A 19437-nucleotide genomic window follows, 5' to 3' on the forward strand; every position below is an offset into this window, starting at 1 on the left:
CCTCTCCCTCTGCGGCTCATCCTGCTTGTGTGCTTGTGCGCGCACTCTCTGTCAAGTAAATAAATAAAATCTTTAAAAAACAAACAAAAAAATGTGGGAGAAAAAAAAAAAGCCAGTAATGAGATTCCATAAGATCACCCTGTCTGCATTACTTTCTTGGAAGTAATTACATTCTGCCCTTCCCCATGTGTATACCTTGTCTCCTTCAATTGTGTTGCCAGGATAAAAAATACTAGATTGTTTTTCTATATGTGCACATATTCTAGTTCATTCTTTTTAATAGCTGCATAGTCTTCAGGTACACGTGTGTATTAGTTTCCTATTGCTGCTCTAACAAAATTAAACACAAATTTAGTGGCTTAAAACAACACAAATTTATTATATTATAGTCCTGGAGATCAGAAGTCTGAAATGGCAGGCCTACATTCCTTCTGCAGCCTCTAGGGGAGAATCACGTATTGCCTTTTCTGGCCTCTAGAGAATGCCCAATTTGTGGTCCCAAATCACTTCTGTCTCCCTGTATCACAATTGCCTTCTCTCGATTTCCCGTCTCCTTCTTACAGAGACTCTTAGGGTTACACTGGGGCCTACTTGGATAATCCAAGATAATTGTCCCATTTCAAGTTCCTTAATATAATCACACCTGCAGAGTCCCTTTTGCTGTGTGAGGTAAGATACTCTCAGGTTCCAGAGATTAGGACTTGAACATCTTCACTGGGGGCTTTGGGGGGTCATTATTCTGCCTGCCACTGCATGTACCAAAAACTTACATAATCAGTACTCTATTAACCAACATTCAGACTGTATCTAGTTTTTCATCATTATAAACCATGTTGCAAGGAATATTTTTAGACTTGTATTTTCACACTTACATAAATGTATCCATTTGATGATGTCCTGGTGTTGCATTGATAGTCAAAGGGTATATGAATTTAAAATATTGATAGACACTTTCAAATTCCTTTGTAAACCATGTGCATTGAGGGCACCCAGCTGACTCAGTTGGTAGAGCATGCAACTCTTGATCTCAGGGTTATGAGTTCAATCCCCACACTGGATGTAGAGATTACTTTAAAAAATAAAATCTAAAAAACAAATAAAATAAAATTAACCATGTGCATTAATTTTATTCCTACCAACTGTTTGGGAGAGTGACTGCTTCTTTACACACCCCAACACAAGGTATTACCAAACTTTCATATCTTTGCTAATCTGCCAGGTGAAAAGTAGTACAATATACTACCAATTTCACTTGAACAGTTTATTTACTTACATATTCTTCATTTTTATTTCTTCTGCGAACTGCCTATTGTCTTTCTTTTTTGTTGATGAATGACAGCCCTTCGTCTATTATACATGTTGCAAATATTTTTCCTAGTTGGTCATTTGTGTTTTGACTTTGGGCAACACAGAAGTTTAGTTTTTATCTGGTCAGTTTTTTTAATCTTTTCCCATGTGGTTTCTAAGTGTTTTAAATATTTAGAAAGGCCTTCTTCAAGAATCTTCAGAATTCTCCCATGTTTTCACCTGGGAGGGGGCGCCTAGGTGACTCAATCAGTTGGGCCTCCTACTCTTGATTTTGGCTCAAGTCATGCTCTTGGGGTCCTGGGGTCAAGCCCGGGGTCAGGCTCTCCACTGAGCAGGGAGTCTGCTTGTCTCCCTCTCCTTGTGTTCCTCCCCCTGCCTGTGCGTGTTCTCTCTCTTTCAAATAAATAAGTATTTAAAAATAAATTTTTATATCTTTTATCAAACTGGTGCACGTGAGTGCGTGTCCACGCTCTTGAAGGGTGGTGGGAGGGCCCATTCATCCTTTTCCAGGTGGCTAGCTAATAGTACCATGTTTACTACGTCTCCTAGACGTCTTAGACGATAGCCAGAGGAGAAAAGGGAGTCAAGAGACAAATGGTAAAAGATTCTGCAGGAGGTAATTCCGCGCGCCCACCAGCCCCTACCAGGAGTAAAGCCCCCCGCCCCCCGCCCCCTGCCGCGGGCAGCGGCTTCCGGGCCTGCGACTCCGGGAAACCGGCGGAACGCAGGTGCGCGAGGGCTGGGAGCCGCACGAGCCCGGCCTCGGAGGACTGTACGGCAGCGGGGGAGCGGTTTGGCGGGAACACAGGGCCGCTCGGAGGCCGCCGCCGCTATGCTCCCCTCCTTGCAGGAATCTCTGGATGGGGATGAAAAGGAGCTAGAGAGCAGCGAGGAGGGAGGCTCCGCGGAGGAGCGGAGACTCGAGCCGCCGTCCAGCAGCCATTACTGTCTCTACAGCTACCGCGGAAGCAGGTGCAGCGCCCACCGTCCCTGGAGCCCCGCTCGGGCCCCGCATCCCACCCCTGGCCGCTCGCAAAGGCCTTCTTCCCCTCTCCCAGCCGTATAGTCTCTGGCCCTAAGGACCCTCCTCGCCTCACGCCGTTCTTCCGGGCCACCGTCCTGGACTTTGGCGCCCCTCCTAATCCTCTGCGCTCCAACTGTCCCTCTCTACTTTTCAGCCCCTTCCTGTCGCCCCTGCCCTTTGTTTGGCGCAGCGCCTCGTACACTCATTAATGTCAATTTCCACCCTGTCCTTCCTGTCATTACCGCCCCACTTTCTCCCATTAGCCCCACGCATTCACACCTCCACCCCACCCTCTGATTTATCCTCCGTTCTCGCTGCCTCCTTTTCCTCGGTCGGGGCAGACATTCCTGGGTCTCTCTTGGGCCTGGAAAGTCTGGTTTATAGAGGAAACTTCCTCGACTCTTGTGGATGTTTAGTTTAGCCTTTCCTCCACCCCTTAGACGGCCTGGAGAAGGGACTCTTGTCCGCACCGTTTCATGGGTTTTCCCTGTCACGAGGCTCCGTAGGCAGTGGAGGATCCACGCACTTCTAACTTGCAGCATTTTCAGTTGACTCTTCACCCCCACCCTGCTTGCCGGCGGGGAGGGGGCCCTACTGCGCTTGAGTTAGAGCCCATAACTGATAGCTGTACTGCTTTTGTGGTGTGCAGATTGGCACAACAGCGAGGGGACAGTGATGATGGAAGCCCAAGCGGCACAAATGCAGAAACGCCCTCTGGTGAGGATTTCAGGTAAAAACAGCTCGACCCTAACCCACGCGTGTGCTTTCATCTTCTGTGCATCTCTGTCCTGTAGATATCAGTGGGTACCCACTTTCACTTCAGCTTTCCCCGAGCCAAACCACCAAGCCCACCTATCCCCTAGGAACCTCACCTGGATTTCCTCATTAGTCCATTCATTCAAGGCTGGGCCGATCCAAATACTGGCAGTGCCCCTGGTGATTTAGCCAGAGGCAATCCATCTTAGTTCCTTGATTGGAACTGCATTAAGTATTCAATGTCATATGGGTATAAAGAAATCTAAAATGCTCCTTTTCCCCACCTTTAGTACCCTTTCAGAGCTCCATTGCTACACACTGGAATGTAAACTCTAGGACAGCATAGATTGTTGTCTCTTTGGTTCATTGATGTCTCCCTACCTGGCACCCTGAGTGGTACCAGGGTAAACATTTAATACATATTTAGTAAATGAATGAATGACTGAATCTTAGCACTTGATGCGAAGTAGGGGATAATACAACAATATGTTCACTGACAGGATGATGGATGATTTAAGGAATTTTTTAGGTGTTGTAATAGCATTATGGTATTGTGAAAAGGACGTAGGGTCAGTGGATTAGGGGTCCCGGTGGAGTCATAATACTAGAGAGAATGAGCTGGAAAGATAGGACTATTTTAAACTATTTGATGAGGTAGATCATACTTGGTGACATAAACACCTAGAAGCCTCCCCAGCAGGAGTCCTATAAAAAGCTTTGTCAAATCCTTAAAGAGATTCTGGCTTTTAGTAATATTCTGATTTATGAGGTGTGAATGTAGTAGTCTGCTGGTAAGGGATGTGTGTCTCATTTGTCCAGCCTCTCCTTGGTGGGTACTAATCTGCCATCGGAAGTGGAGCCAGACCTGCGTGGTTTCATTGCTAAGCGTCTTGCTAAGGGAGCAGTATTTGAAGGGCTGGGTAATGTTGCATCTGTGGAGCTGAGGTAAGTGTAAAATGTGCTGTGTCCTGGATTTTTATTTCTGAGCTGAATATGAGAAGTGTGGAGAAATTGCAAAAGATCAGCTCCTACTGGACTTGCAAGGTTGGTCTTTGTTCTCTGGCAGCCTGAGCCCTGGGTCTCACACACACGCACACACACACACACACACACTTGTGGGACGGAATTAAGTGACTGGCAGATGCTACCACCTAAGAGTACTTATTTGGTCTTGTACTTGGAAGAAAGGAGTTAATTACCAAAACTAAAAGTGTATACAGTTTGTAAAGTGCTTTCCCAAACTTTGCTCTCTACAGAGGGGCAACAGAGCAGATACTCTTACTTCCATTTTCAGATGAGCAAATAAACTCAAAAGACATTGAGGTCACACAGCTGGTCATATTGATGGAGTGCAGGCTTAATCATAGGTGTCCTCTGTTGACTTCCAGCCATCTTTCCATTACACCCCTTGACTGTAGTTCACTTTTAGACTATGATTTTGCCATCAAGTCCCCTCAGGAGTATGAAGCCACAGCCCAGAGATAAAGCCCCAGGATTAACATGTCACATCTGCCTTGGAGCTTCAGTGATTTGTGAAGTTTTGGGGGGAGAACGAGAACATGTTTATATTTATGTAAACGTGGATATACTATGAACAAGAATAAAATTTGCATGAGTTTTTCACATAAGAGAGGAGAACTCAAAGAAATGCCACATTTGAAATTCCAGGTGCTGCTTTTGCAAAAGCCCATAACAGTACATGGTAATTTTCCTCTGCTGTTAACAAGTAAACCAAGGAGAAGTCTAGGAAGTTCTGACCTAGTTTGCAATCTAACAGTACTGTCAGATGAAGATGACCAAGGTTTGGAGCAGTCCATAAAACTAGATGCATGACTTAGCAAAATAATACATTTTACTGTCTTGTCTTTTCTAGGATTCCAGAATCCCGAGTCGGTTGTTATTACTGTCTTTTCCAACAAGAAAAATTGCTTCCTGAAGCAGCAACAGTGGACTCTGAACATAACGCTTCAGAGTATGTGGTCTGTTTTTTAGGAGGGTCTGAAAAAGGACTTGAGCTATATCCTTTCTTTGGTCTTCGAGGATATCAGGAAGGAAAACATGGGATGCTAAGTAAGGGAGTATTACTACTGACCTCCAAAGAGCTTTTCTACCCTTTCTATATTTACTTCATTTCATACCTTCATACAACCAGTTTGTCCTGGCATGTTTTAATTTAAAGTTTGCATCTGAGAGATTTTGTTTCCTATTGAGAGATAAAACACTGTCTTGATGCATCCTTTATTGCTTCCTTAAGAACGTACTTTCAGGCTTGAATTGGACAAGTATATTCAAGGGCTGAAAAATAACATGAGCTGTGAGGTAAGATGATTGATTTAATTGGTAAGACTGAGATGATAAACACACTGTAATTGCTATGCTTATGAAATCACACAGGTGGACACAAAGACACCCAAATGCTAAAAATACTGCTTTGTGGGCTAACAGGAAGGTGCCTGTTAAGGGAAGCAGGGAACATAGTCCTATAAGTGCTCTAAGTTTCACAAGACTCCTTCTGATGTTTTGTATCCAGGAAAAATTGAATCCATTAAATTCAGGGTATATGGTAATATGCCAAGTGAGGAAGAAGATATTCTTTTCCAGATTTCTAGGCACATAAGACTTATGTGCTGGTCAGAACTAATGTCCATGAAGCCTCTGGCACCAAAGACATGCTATACAATGGTATGACTGTCCTTGAACTCAACATCAAAGATTTGTAGAAAAATTTACATTTTTAATTTATTTTTTTAACCTTTTTAATTTTTTTAAAGATTTTATTTATTTATTTGACAGAGAGGGAACACAAGCAAGGAGAGTGGGAGAGGGAGAAGCAGGCTTCCTGCGGAGCAGGGAGCCTGATGCAGGGCTCGATCCCAGGACCCCGGGATCATGACCTGAGCCGAAGGCAGACGCTTAATGACTGAGCCACCCAGGCGCCCCGAAAAATTCCATTTTTTATTAGTCGATCTTTCACGAACTAGATATCTCCATATTGATTAAATTATCTATACCTTTAAAAAACTACACTTCACCATGTAGTGGTTGTTAAAGTCATAACTCTCCTAACTTTACTACCCATTACATGTGGTACCAATTCCTTTTACTTGTCATGTGCTTACCTTTTACTTGTCATGTGCTTACAAGATGCTGCAGGACAGGAAAGGCTAGTATAGGAGTAAGCCAAGGAAATGGGTCTAGGGGAGCTGCTCTCCCAGAGCGGAGCTCTTGCAGTAGTCCCCAGTGAGCAGCACAGTCTAGAAAGCCAGATGTGCTCATGGCCGGTGCTCGTGGTAGCACGTCTGACAGCTGGAGTGGGCTGGAGGGCTTTGATGAATTAGGGTGTCCTTCTCTGACCCTATCTGAATGTGAGTGAGCTGTCTCACTCCTTCAGCCATTCAGCAGGTGCTCTGTAAGCTCACGCATGGGTGTTTCAGGCACTGCCAAGTGCTGGGGTGACAAGGATTATTAGAGAATATCTCCTGGGGCACTTGGCTGGCTCAGTTGGTAGAGCACACAACTCCTGATCTCAGGGGTGTGAGTTTGATCCCCACTTTAAGGGTAGAGATCACTTAAAAAGAAAATCTTAAAGAAAAAATCTCCAAGTATACACAGTATGGTAGGAGGAGGTGGACATGTAAATGCCCAACTTCTTCCAGCAAAGAAATAGCATGGAACCCTACTAATTCGGTCTCTTTATTTTATGTAATACATTTCTAAGTGTGTTTTTAAGAAATTCCGTACAGGGGCGCCTGGGTGGCTCAGTCGTTAAGCATCTGCCTTCGGCTCAGGTCGTGATCTCAGGGTCCTGGGATTGAGCCCCGCGTCAGGCTCCCTGCTCCTTGGAAAGTCTGCTTCTCGCTCTCCCACTCCCCCTGCTTGTGTTCCCTCTCTTGCTGTCTCTCTCTCTGTCAAATAAATAAATTAAATCTTAAAAAAAAAAAATTCAGTACAGAATTATTCCCCACTCTGCTCAGGAAAGTTGTATCACAATTCCTTTTTTGAGTTGGTGGTGTTAGCTTAAAAAAAGGAAGTGTCTATCCTCAGTTTTTTTTGTTTTTGTTTTTTTTTTTAAGATTTGAGAGAGAGAGAGAGAGAGAGCACGAGCAGAGGCAGAAGCAGACTCCCCACTGAGCAGGGAGCCCAACAAGGGGCTCGACCCCAGGACCCTGGGATCATGACCTGAGCCAAAGGCAGACCCTCAACCAACTGAGCCACCCAGGCGCCCCTATCCTGAGTTCTTTGCACTGTCAAGAGTATCATGAAGAAAATGTTAAGTCCACTAAAGTGAAGCCTTATATTAAAGCAGGTGACATTCTTTCTTGATCTAGGAAAGGGGCCTGGAGAACCACATAAAATCCTACCTGAGCAGCTGGTTTGAGGATGTTGTATGCCCAATCCAAAGGGTGGTTCTTCTCTTTCAGGAGAAGCTTACCTTTCTGCTACATGCCGTAAGTATTGCCCAAACAAAAGCATTTCTTTAATTGAGAGTCACTTTGGCAGAGTTTGGATTATTTAAAGACATACTCGCTTTCTCTGAACACTACTCCCCCCTCCCCTGCTGAATATTCATTCAAACTATGCTTGCAGTCAGAATAGACAAACTGTTTACTGAGATCTAGAAAGTTCCATTACTCAGGTAGAATTGCAAATACTAAATCTTCCTAATAGGATAAAACATTATTATTATTTTTTTAAGTAGGCTCTACACCCAGCTTGAGTGGGGCTTAAACTCACAACCCTGAGATCAAGACCTGAGCTGAGATCAAGAGTCGGACCTTTAACCAACTGAGCCAGCCAGGCGCCCCGGGATAAAACATTTTAAAATAATATTTTTGAAGTGATCTGGGAGAGGCACAATTTCCAAAACAATTTGAGAAGGAAAACAAAAATCCCAAAGTGATTTTTCACTATATAAAAAGTCCAGATAGGGGCGCCTGGCTGGCCCCAGTCGGTAAAGCATGCAACTCTTGATCTTGGGGTCGTAAATTCAAGCCCCACATTGTGGGTAGAGATTACTTTTAAAAAAATGTCCAGATAAAAAATGAAAAATTCATGAAAATATCCAGACAATGGGGGAAACCTAGAGTATATGGCCAGGCTTTTATTTAAATATGTGGTGGGTAAATTCAGCTGTAACTGGATGGTCCTGTGAGACCAGGGTGGTAAAGCCAGGTTTTAGGCTGTCAGTGGGCAGCTGATGAATGAGGCTCTGGAGAGCTCCTGGGGAGTGCCCATCTAGAATGGTCCAGTGTGGTGGTTATTGGGGAAGCTGACGTTTACTGTTGAGTATCTGCTCAATAAGGAAAACTAGAATCCCTGCATCAGTTAGGCTTTATTTTTCTCTCATAGGCTCTGAGTTATACTCCTGTTGAAGTTAAAGAATCAGATGAAAAAACGAAGAGAGACATTAACAGGTAAAGAAGTTTTCCCTTTTTTTTTTCACAGCACCCTGATAATACGTTTTCAAACCCCCCACCCAGTGCAGAATGAATTTGTTTTCTCCCTCCTACCCTGCAATACTGTTTGTGGAAAAGAACCTGTGTGTGTGGCAGGTTTCTGAGTGTGGCCAGTCTTCAAGGCCTTATTCACGAAGGCACCATGACGTCCTTGTGCATGGCCATGACCGAGGAGCCACATAAATCCGTGGTCATCGATTGCAGCGGCTCCCAGCCTCAGTTCTACAATGCAGGTGAGCCACAGCCCGAGGCGGCCTTCCTGGTGGGAGTCTCTATTTTTGCACCGAGAACACATGAGACAAAGTTAGCCCTCCAGCCTTGTACATTTGTCCCTGTTTATCTCACACTCACCAAAAACAGCATCAATTCTAGAACCATGGAAATCCCATCCTGCCTAGCAATTCCACTCCTATGTATATAGAGAAATTCTTGTATGTGTACATAAGGAGACAAGTACAGAAATATTCATAAAGGCATTGTTTGAAATAGCAAAAGAATGGAAGCAAATGTCCATGATCAGGAAAACTGAAAAACTGCTATATTCATACAATGGAGTCCTATATAGGAGCAAAAATGCACAGACTAGCTCAGAAGCATACTGTTTAGTGGAAGAGCCATTAAAAAAAAACACACAAAGTTTTAACATGTGTAAAGTAATACTATATAGGCCTTAGAGATTGAAAAAGAAAAGTATCTGACAAAAGTTGAAAGAAATATGTGGGAATGATAATCCTTTCTGATGGGAAAGGAGGGGGATGTGATGGGGAAGACGTACTCAGGGTTTCAGCCATTTGGTATTTCTTAGCCAGGTGGTAAGCAGACTTATTTTTTTTAGACCGTTATAGAAAGTCTTAAATAATTCACTATACGTGGGGCGTTTGGGTGGCTCAGTCGGTTGAGCATCCAACGCTTGATTTTGGCTCAGGGCATGATCTCAGGGTCGTGAGATCAAGCCCGGTGTCTGGCTCCTCGCTCAGTGGGGAGTCTGCTTGAGATTCTCTTCCTCTCGCTCTGCCCCTCCCCCCAATTGTGTGTGCTCGCACTTTCTCTAAGAAATCTTTTTTTTTTTTAAGATTTTATTTATTTATTTATTTGACAGACAGAGACAGCAAGAGAGGGAACACAAGCAGGGGGGTGGGAGTGGGAGAGGGAGAAGCGGGCTTCCCGCGGAGCAGGGAGCCCGATGCGGAGCTCGATCCCAGGACCCCGGGATCATGACCTGAGCCGAAGGCAGACGCTTAACAACTGAGCCACCCAGGCGCCCCTAAATAAATAAATCTTGAAAATAATTCACTATAAGTGTTTTTACCAAGAAAAAAAATCATGATGGATACAGGTGATGTATACCTGAAACTAACAAGTTATGTGTCAATTACACTTCAGTTAAAAATAATGAATAGAATGAATAAATGTCTTATGCTTTGTAGGATTTTGGTTTTATTTAATTTTTCTAAAATACTTCATAGGAAGCAACCGGTTTTGTGAGGACTGGATGCAGGCTTTTTTGAACGGCACTGAAGGAGGTAACCCTTTTCTTTTTCGACAAGTACTGGAGAACTTTAAACTAAAGGTAATTAATTGGCTATGTGCCAAATGCCACATTTTATCATTTTTGTCTGAATTTTAGTTAGTACCAGTGACAGAGTAACAAATCTGCTTTACAGCTGTGATGTCTATTAAATAGGACCTTCTCAAAACTAGAATCCCCAGAAGGCATTTACTTTATTTATATTTTCCAGGAGCTTCTGCATATACACCATTGCAGTTCCAACTAATTGGGTTGAATGCTTGCTTGTATCTCAGGGACATCAGTCTTCTCATTTGTGATGTATTTTAGTTGGAAAGCACCAAAAAAATGGTTCAGTGCCTAAGGGTTCAAAATTCTGATGGGGAGGAGCGTTGTTACTTTATTTAGCAGATTTTAAAAGTATTTTTACTTTATGTAAGAAATTGTGTTCTCCCAAGGGCAAAGCATATTAGCGGTAAGAACGATGGAAATATTTAAAATAAAAAGCAAACATCTCGGCAACATATGTCAAGCTCTCAGCTGGATAGGAGATATTTCTCAGGCTTCATTATTATCTCACTAAACACATATTTAACTGGGTAATCTTTTTCTAGGCCATACAAGACACAAATAATTTGAAGAGATTTATCCGACAGGCAGAAATGAATCATTACGCTTTGTTTAAATGTTACATGTTCCTGAAGAACTGTGGTAGTGGAGATATCCTTTTGAAGATTGTTAAAGTGGAACACGAAGAAATGCCTGAAGCCAAAAACGTGGTGGCTGTCCTTGAAGAATTTATGAAAGAAGCTCTTGTCCAAAGTTTTTGATCACATGTTTTGAGATTATTGTATTGTGAAGTTGTACATTCCATCCTTGGTGTTTGAAACTGCGGTTGTAATTGTCATAGGATTGCTACTGAAGATTATTTCAGACACATTCTAGAGTTCTTCATTTCGTACTTTAAAAATTTAACTTACTTAGACCTAAAAATCTGAGGACCATTTTCACTGAGTCTTGGATGTGTGTTAGAGTAGTGGAATTTTAGTACACTGCTGGCCCCATAAATTCTAGACCTTGGGGGTTGATGCTCAAAAATCTTGAAAGGTAATTTTGTGGCTTCTCTGAGGAGTTGGCTGCAGTAGTTAGCAATTTTTCCTCCCAGAAAAATTGTGATACTCCTTTCTCAATGTACTATAGCTTCTTTAAAAAAAAAAAAAAATGTCCTCCTAGTCTCAGGACAGATTAGCGCTGCGACACCATTTCAGAGACAGATCTGTGCATCCTGTGGATGCTTGGATAGATTTTTTTTGTCTGATTATGGCATGGATGACAAAGCCAGCTTTTAAGTCAGTACACAGATCATGACTGTGTAAGAAATTAAATGAGCTTTAAAAATACATACACTAGCTTCAAGACAAAACATCATCTCTGACAGAAAGCTACTGCAAAAGGGGCCGCCAGCCCCTTTCTTCATTCATTTGTTCACAGGTACCTGCCAAGAGCCTGTATTTTCTTTCCTCTTTTTCTGTTGAAAATGCTGGAGTGTTCCAACAGTGTTAAAAAAGAAAGTACACAAATTCTACAAGCAAACTGTAACATAAAGAATGCAAACAGATTCTTCATATCAGAGTTACTTACTGATTTTAGTTTTTTGTATGTATTTGTTATAAGCCTCATATTGTTTTACTCCGAATCAGTTGAAAATGGAACCGTTTATAATTCCCACGGAAGCCAATTGTAGCTACACACATGACGGCAGTTTGTTCTGCAAAGCTCTTCAATAAATCCATTTAATAATGATTTTTGGTTAGAAGATCGGAAGTCTTATTCTCACTGCCTTCAGGATGCTCAGAGGAACACAAGCCCGTAAAAATCCTCTCCTAAACTCGTACATAAGTGCTGAGTTTTAACTTTGAAAATGACTGACAATGGCCTGATGCTTTCTCTTCTACAGAAGTCTGGGGACATGACTCACCAAGCCATTTCTTTTCCTTTAATGAGAAATACAATTCAGGATCTTCATAAAGGCTCTCATATGGTTTTAAATTTTAATAACTTGGATTGTCGGCAGTGTAGAAAACAAAACCCAAATAGCATTTTTTATAGCATTAAATTCAGAATGACTATGGGAAATAAGCAATTCGAAGGCACTACCCTTGAACCTGACTTTTTCTAATGTACTTGGTTACTCATTTAGAAATCAATTTTTTTAATAGACATTAGGACACCAACATTTGGAGTCTAAAAAACATATTTTTCATTTTCAAATTCACATATCGTTCAACAGTCCATGATGTAAATGGCATTTTAAAGTAAATTACCTGCTTCAAGCCATTTATGGATAATAGCCAAGGTAGAGTTAGCTGTTCCTTTCGTGTACTTTTATATATACATTTGTGATGCAGGATCACTACAGTGCACAGTTCTGTGCCATACTGTCTTATTTTACAAGTCTGTGACTCTCTTCTAGGCAAGGAAAATGGTGACATGGAATCAAGTGTCTTGGCCATGAGAAGCAACCCAAAGAGCTCATGACCAGAAACATGTACTGCATTCAAATTTTAATAAGCTAATGTATTAGTTTTTAAAGTTTTAAAAAGGATTTGTTCAGGTGTGGAATACATTTATGTATTGCTTGTGTGCTCTACACACAGAAGAAATATATGTTTGTCGTGTATCAAAAATGGCCTGTTTAATTGTAATTATATTTGTGATAATAATAATAAAAAACCAACTTAGCTTCTCATCAGCAGAGTCATTTTTATTTAACTAGCTCCGGTCTCAAGTCTGACATTTTTATTAAGGCGCGACAAGTTTAGGGGCCGATTGTACTTGCGCTAAGGAATTTGTTGAAGAGAGTCACAGCACCTGCTGGAATACACCTTTCTGCACCTTGCAGGAGGGCATCAGGCAGGGTGTGAGGGCAATTTCCATCACAATGTTTTATTCATTGTCCAGGGAAGTTACACCCATAGAACTCAATAACCCAAGTCCCTTCCCTTCACTCTCATTATTAACGGTGACAGAATGCCTGTCCTTTACCAGAGGCGCACTATACTGGATGCTAGGAAAGCCTACAGGCATCTGGGAAGTAAGACGAAGACCACATTTTCCCAGCCACGTGTCTTCTCAGTCATGGAGATCCCACCCCACCCCACCCCACCCCCACACACACACAGCCCGGCGTCGATGAAGTCTTCCCACTCAGAGGTCTAAGAGACCTGGAGAGCTCTGCAACTGCTAAGCTTCCTGAATGTGTCACAAACTTCAAATCATTCCGAGCTTGCATAAATGCTAGATTCTGCAAGTCGGTGGTGATAGGGAGTGACAATGAATTCATAGCTGTGGATTTTCTTGTAAACTATTTGAGGAGGGCTGATAAAGCAGAGATCCCGTCAAGGTAGCGCAGAATGAATATTCCAAGGTCCATTACTGTGACTAATGCAGTGAGACTGGGTCATGAAACGAACACCTTGGCCCTTCCACAGGTTTCGTGCCCTCAAAGTCCCACACAAACAGCCGAGGGGTGAGAGCATGAACTCGGGAACCATCGTGCGAATCCATCTATGCCATAAGGTACCCGGGAGTCACTACACTTCTCTAAGCCTGCCCCTCACATAAATATGGGCATATTGATACCCACTTCACACCAAGTAGCTGTGCGCTAAATGAGGATAATCTGTGGAAAATGCCTTGTGCAGTGCCCAGCACATACTAAGTAATCAGTAAACTGTCTTCATAGTTACCTTATCACCAGTAGATGTCTCACTAAGTTATTGGAAGAATGAGACTCTGGTCGGAGGGAGGAACCAGAAAAGTCAAGGGGGAAGTGATAGGAGACCAAAGCCAAACAGCTCTGGCTGTCCAGGGAGCTTGCCAGTAAGCGCCCCGGCTATGGAGCCTGGAACTGACCGGGGTGGGGTACACCGGGCCTCAGATAGGGTCCCGATTTTCCCTCCAGGGAAGTTACTTATCCACACATGAAACAGAAATGAGCTCTTTGACCTTGAGTCTGATCTGTACTCTCAAGTTTGTTCTGCAGCTTTTAAGAAATGTTTTTCAATGACCTACAGGAAACCGATGTGACAGAACGTTATGGGAAACAGCTCCCATGCTGAATTTAACAGGGTCATTTAATCCCCCAACGAAATCTAACGGTTACGAATGGCAAACCCATGTATACTGCCATCAGTTTAGAAAAGCTGGAGAAAACACTTCACTGAATTCTCAGACTGCATCCATTCAAAGCCCATTTGATTATTAAACTTACCCAGCACTACACTTTACCATTTTATGCCCCTCTCGCTCTCCCCTTCTGTATGTGAACCATGTCCTCTCACCCTGAGAACATTCCTATCCCTTCCTAAAGATCCAGGTGTTGACTGCCCCTAGAAAGACCTAAAGAGTAGACTATTGGGGAAAAGAAGGAAGCTCCTAGATATTTCAAAGATCACTCCAATAACAGTAGTCCAAATATTAATCTCCCGTCAGAGTCTAGGGTAAGAGGAGAAAAGGAAGACGGGGTGCCCAGCAGGACAGCGGGCACAGAAGTTCTGGACCTAAAGCCATGGACCAGTTTCCTTATTCACACACCACCTCCCCCCTCCACATTGTACACAAAATCGTCTCTCCGTGCATTTTTAGAGCAAGAGAAAACACAGCTTCCATCAACCACTCAAAAGAGTTCAGTCATTCAAGAACGGTTAAGAAGCACCAGCACCAAGCACCAACTCCGGGAGCTGTGTTGTAGGCACCGCCTCCCACCTCCCCGCCCCAGACAGAGACAAAACAGGCTCCCGTGCTAGCCCTTCAGGTCACCTCCTGAGTCACCGATGGCTTTAAAAAAAAAAAATCTTTAATGGAATCTGTGTTCAAATAATATGTTACAACAAAAATATACAGAATGTACACAATACAAAAATATTTAGAAACAAACATTGCAGCTTGTGTTTCCTTTTGTTTCCCACTTACTCAAGTCCTTTGCGGGGAGGGGTGCGGAAATTCAGCGTTGGGCACTGTTTTTTTAAGGCAGAGGAGTATCGGGGCTTTTTGGCCAGCCCTGGGAGCAACATGAAGGACGCCAGGAAAGGGCTTCCACTGCACCCGGGAATCTGCATTCTTTGCAAATGACATTGGACCCTGGGGGGAAGATCTGGGTTTGGTGAGCCATGACTCCCCTAATCCTCCGGGTAAGGAGGGTCCTCGTGGAAATGTTGAGTCCTATTAGCTGGCAAAAATGCCTCATTAGGGAGCTTTTCCTAATTAAAAAAAATGAATGACTAATGGTGTCATTAAAGCCAAATTTCTCCTTTGAAGATTTGTTTTCCCTTCCCTAGTTTCTGTGATTCCGCTTCCATTTAACGAACTAGCAAATCTATGGCTGCTTTTTGGGGAATCCCCAGCTTTCAGTTTCTGTGTCCCATGGATGGAAGGCCAGCCACCCTCCACAGCCCCAAGAGGCACACTGGGTGGGTGGCTGTATGGGCTCAGGAAGGAGGGATGATGGGGATGGGTTGCCGGCAGGGTGCCGGGGATGAGGGTGCGCGGAGTGGCCGAGGAGAAAGCCAGACACCAAAACAGAAACCTTTCTTACCAGACAATGATCTCTGGCCCTGGTTTGGAGACCTGGGTTGTATGGAGTGACCATGGACCCCACTGGGTGGCCCTGCTTGGAGCTGATGGTTGGGCGAGGGTGGGGAGGGGGGTGTGAAGCTGACCAAAGAACTTTGGGGTTCCTTTTGGACCCTGCTGACAGGGTACAGCTGGGGCCCATGGCCTGAGGCTAGATGAGGCTCCGTTGGTGGTCTGAGACAGGATGGCAAATGGGATTTTCCCCTCAGGCAGTCCTTCTTGGTAGCAAGCTCCCATCTGTGGCCCTGAGGGAACAGGGCGCTTCTCTGAGGCCTTTCTAGAGTCTTCTTCTCACCACTGCGAGAGGGAGACCCCTCTCCAGGCCACACCAGACGAAGGCAGGGGGGGGACTCTCCACTCCCTCCACCCACTACCCAGAATACGGGGCGGGGGGGGGGCCTGGAGGGACGCCCTGCCTCTCCGTAGGGCACCGGCTGCCTCCATTCCTCCAGGGAGGGACAGCACCATTCAGGTTGAAGGGGCTGCAGCCCATGGCCAGGGCCCCCCCTCCATCCTTACCCAAGTCCTCTCAGCCCCAGTTCCAACTTGCTCTCCTCTCCTAGGAAGCTGACTCTCCCAGCTACACCCTTCCCTCAGTGGGGCAGAGACAGGCTGGCAGGACACAGACAAGATGCCTCAGGGTGAGGCGGCCCAGCCCCCGATCTGGGCCCGCGCCAGCTGGGCCTGGCAGTCCTCAGTACTGTGCCAGCACGAGGGCAGCACGACCTCAGGAGCCACACGGGGGGACCCGGACAATCTATCGAGCACCAGGCAAAGACGGGGAAGGGCTTGGCATAGCCTGGGGCTGCATGGAGACCCTGTCCCTTCACGTGTGATCACTGAGGACAGGAAGCCACAGCGGCCCAAGGCCCCCAACTGCCTGGTCTGGCTGACTCCAGACTAAGCTCCTGCCCTCGCCCCTGCATGGACCCAGTCCCTCTGCCTCCTGGACTGGAGTTCTTTGTCCTTCTGGGTTGTCAGTGGTTGGGAATTCCAAGAGCAGTATACAGGGAATCATGTATTTTGTCAAAAGCTGTCCTCCCCTCCCCCTCTCCTCAGGGCCTGTATCAGCTCCTGCTCGGGAGTCATTCCCTTAGCCTCATTTTCCCACTTGTGCCTTGGGGTGGGATGGACCTGACAATAGCCAAGTTCCCTCCAAGTTCTGAGCATCTGCATCTATGGGCTGCCCTCACCTCTGACCCTCATCCCAATACCCAACAATTCTCCAGAAGCAGTTTTCCCCTAAATTGGAATTTCTTGTACCGCAGCCTCCAGTGCCCCCTACTCAATGGACACATGGCTTCAATATTCCTGCCGTGGCCTCTCTGACACCCCCAAAGCTCCTTCCCTCGTAAGGAAAACAGAACAGAACCATCTCAGATGTGAAGGTGATTCCAGAGGGGAACAAGAAGGGAGCTTGGCAAAGGCCAACCACGGCATCCTGAGCATCCCCGGAAGGGCCCAAGGTCTCCCTCCACCAAGGACAAGTCTCCCACTGGTCAGTGGTTCTCAGGGAGACGCCTGGAAAGGATGAGGAATGGGAAAGAAGGGGCTAGCTTTGCCGAAAGCCAGATCCTCAGGGGTCACACCCTCCCACTACTCAGCGCCTTTTTTCCTCTCACACAGACCCTTCCACACACACCCATGTCCCTCATGGGCTTCCTCTGCAGCCTCTGACTTCCCTCACGTTCTTCCCATGGCATCTCCTACCATCCCATGGATGTCCTCACCCACCGAACCACACACACACACACACACACACACACACACACACACATCCCCATGACCAAAGGGGTGGCACAATGTAGGGTCAGGGCAATGGAAGGGAAGGAAAAGGCTCTAAAAACAAGGCAGGACATGGGATGCTGGGGCACCGATATGAGATGTCAGCATTCTGAGAGACAGGGAGGGAGAAACCCAAAGCTGGTGCTGGGCCTTGCCGAGGGTAGTGCTTGGGATGAAGTTTATTCCCTCCTGCTTGGGTATCTCTTACTGGATACCCCCAGGGCAAGAGTGAGGCCTGGAGTTACAGCATCTCCCTCCTCTGCCTGCGCCAGTGCCCACCACCAGGAGTGCACCCTGGGCTCTCCTACACCAAAACCCAACATGTCCACCGCCAGGCCCTCCTCCACTCCAGAGCTCCAAAGCCAACAGCTGTAGAGCGAAGATTTCCTGGCCTGTAACTGTATCTCTGGGCTGGACAAGGGCCTGCCTGGCTGCCCTACCCTCGGGTCTTCCTGCCATCTCAGGGTGGGGATGAGGGAGGCGGCTGCCGCTCAGTCTGTGACGAGGGAAGCGTCGCCTGAATACACAGAACAAGCCCAGCGCAAGGGGAGGGCTGCTTTCACCCCACCCCAGGCCTTCACCCTGGCCCGATGCCCTCAGAACAGCCTAGAAAAACAATGGTGGCCACATCCAACTCATCCAGCAGGAACCTTTCAGAAAGAGAGGCCCCATTGTCCAAACCTGAACACCAACATCACCGTGGCCCAGCATCTCGTCCTCTCCTCCCTGGCCTCTTAGAGCTGGTGCCGAGAACGAGAAAGTCCATGTTCCTTCCTGCTGCTGCTAGGCCCTCCCCACCGACCTGGGTCCCCCAGCGCCTTAAGGAGGGGGTGGCAGCTTTAAGTCCAGCAGGGTGTAGGCGAAGATGTTCCAGAAGACAGCGAACAGCACAAAGACCGTGTACATGGCCACAAAGATCCACCACAGCGACTGGTCCTGCAGCCTCTGCTCGTAGTTCCTCAAGACCACCACGCCCAAGGTGATGCCCACAGCCACGCCGCCCAAGTGCGCCACAAAGCTGGGGTGAGGGCACGGCGGGTAGGCCGATGGGTGGAACCGGAGCCACACGGCCCGCCCGAACTCCATGCTCACTGCAAGGGGAGGAAGCACAGAGAAGTCACAGGAAGGCCGCTGGGCAGGGGCGGAGGGAGAGGCCTTGCACACCATCCGTCCACCCGGCCACCCGTTCACCCATCCACCGTGAGTTCACTCACTGCCCACTAGGCTGAGCACTGTTTGTTCTCTGCCCTGCAGATAGAGCAGTGAAAGACAGACGAACCCCTGTTCTCCCAGGGCTTACAGATCTGGCAATCGACCAGCATCAATTACATACATCAGATAATTCCAGTAAGAAAAATTCTAGGGGGTAAAAAAAAAAAAAAATTAGGTAATTTTAAATCAACGCTGGGTGTAAGGAGGGGGGATTCGTTAGTTTGGGGAATCAGGCAAGATCTCCCTAGAGATATGAAATGTGCACAGCAACGTGACTATCAAGAGAAGACCCTAAGAAGAGCAGTCCAGGCAGAAGGGGGAGCTTGTGCAGAAACCCAAAGAGCCTTGCGGCCCCACGTTCATGAGTCCGGGAGGCTCAGTTTCCCCATCTGCAGAGTTCTAGGCTGGAACATTAACGATAACTTTAATATGTGCTAGCACGTTACAGTTTAGAAAGTGTTTTCATGTGCTATTTCAAAACCCTTAGAAACCTTTCCCTCAGAACTTTTGTGATTGGAAGGAAGGAATGGAGGGAGAAAAGGGCAAAGAAAGAATGGGGGTACACGGCCCCAACACAGGGCTGGAGTCTCTCTCCTAACAGACGCTCAAATGCCCCCATCCCATCCTCCAGTTGACTCTTCTTGCCTGAACTTGTTGGGTCGGCCAGTCCCATGGGATGCACTCTCGCCAAAGGACAGGTGCTGGGAAACGGCCATTTCACGGCCCACCACCAAAGAGCGCTAAGGGCAGGCATT

General features: G+C 45.9%; 2 protein-coding genes across 7 annotated transcripts in view; one reads left to right on the forward strand and one right to left on the reverse strand.

Moving 5' to 3' along the window:
* Nucleotides 1-2060: 2060 nt before the first annotated feature.
* Nucleotides 2061-12800, forward strand: CUNH17orf75 (chromosome unknown C17orf75 homolog). 5 transcript variants are annotated; one of them, XM_088028376.1, is made up of 10 exons: nucleotides 2061-2280; nucleotides 2982-3062; nucleotides 3908-4033; nucleotides 4962-5158; nucleotides 5343-5407; nucleotides 7417-7536; nucleotides 8438-8502; nucleotides 8623-8777; nucleotides 10011-10067; nucleotides 10666-10770. In XM_088028376.1, the coding sequence occupies exons 1-10, from the start codon at nucleotides 2141-2143 to the stop codon at nucleotides 10683-10685; spliced, it is 1026 nt and encodes a 341-aa protein (XP_087884502.1). In that variant the 5' UTR covers nucleotides 2061-2140; the 3' UTR covers nucleotides 10686-10770. The 5 variants fall into 5 exon arrangements, with proteins under 5 accessions (XP_087884502.1, XP_087884500.1, XP_027965182.2 ...); XM_088028374.1 differs by having other exon boundaries at nucleotides 2066-2280; nucleotides 10011-10114; nucleotides 10666-12800; XM_028109381.2 differs by having other exon boundaries at nucleotides 2068-2280; nucleotides 8641-8777; nucleotides 10011-10114; nucleotides 10666-12800.
* A 5480-nt stretch (nucleotides 12801-18280) lies between these two features.
* Nucleotides 18281-19437, reverse strand: part of RHBDL3 (rhomboid like 3) — a 45426-nt gene continuing 44269 nt past the window's right edge. For both annotated transcript variants that reach the window (XM_028109403.1, XM_028109402.1), the window contains one exon: nucleotides 18281-18561. In XM_028109403.1, the coding sequence (XP_027965204.1) occupies nucleotides 18290-18561 (272 nt within the window). In that variant the 3' untranslated portion in view covers nucleotides 18281-18289. The remainder of the gene's footprint in view (nucleotides 18562-19437) is intronic.

The sequence above is a fragment of the Eumetopias jubatus genome, unplaced genomic scaffold, assembly GCF_037043125.1.
Source record: "Eumetopias jubatus isolate StellerSeaLion01/CBP00866 unplaced genomic scaffold, mEumJub1_p1.0 scaffold_10, whole genome shotgun sequence".
In the NCBI taxonomy this organism is placed as follows: domain Eukaryota; kingdom Metazoa; phylum Chordata; class Mammalia; order Carnivora; family Otariidae; genus Eumetopias; species Eumetopias jubatus.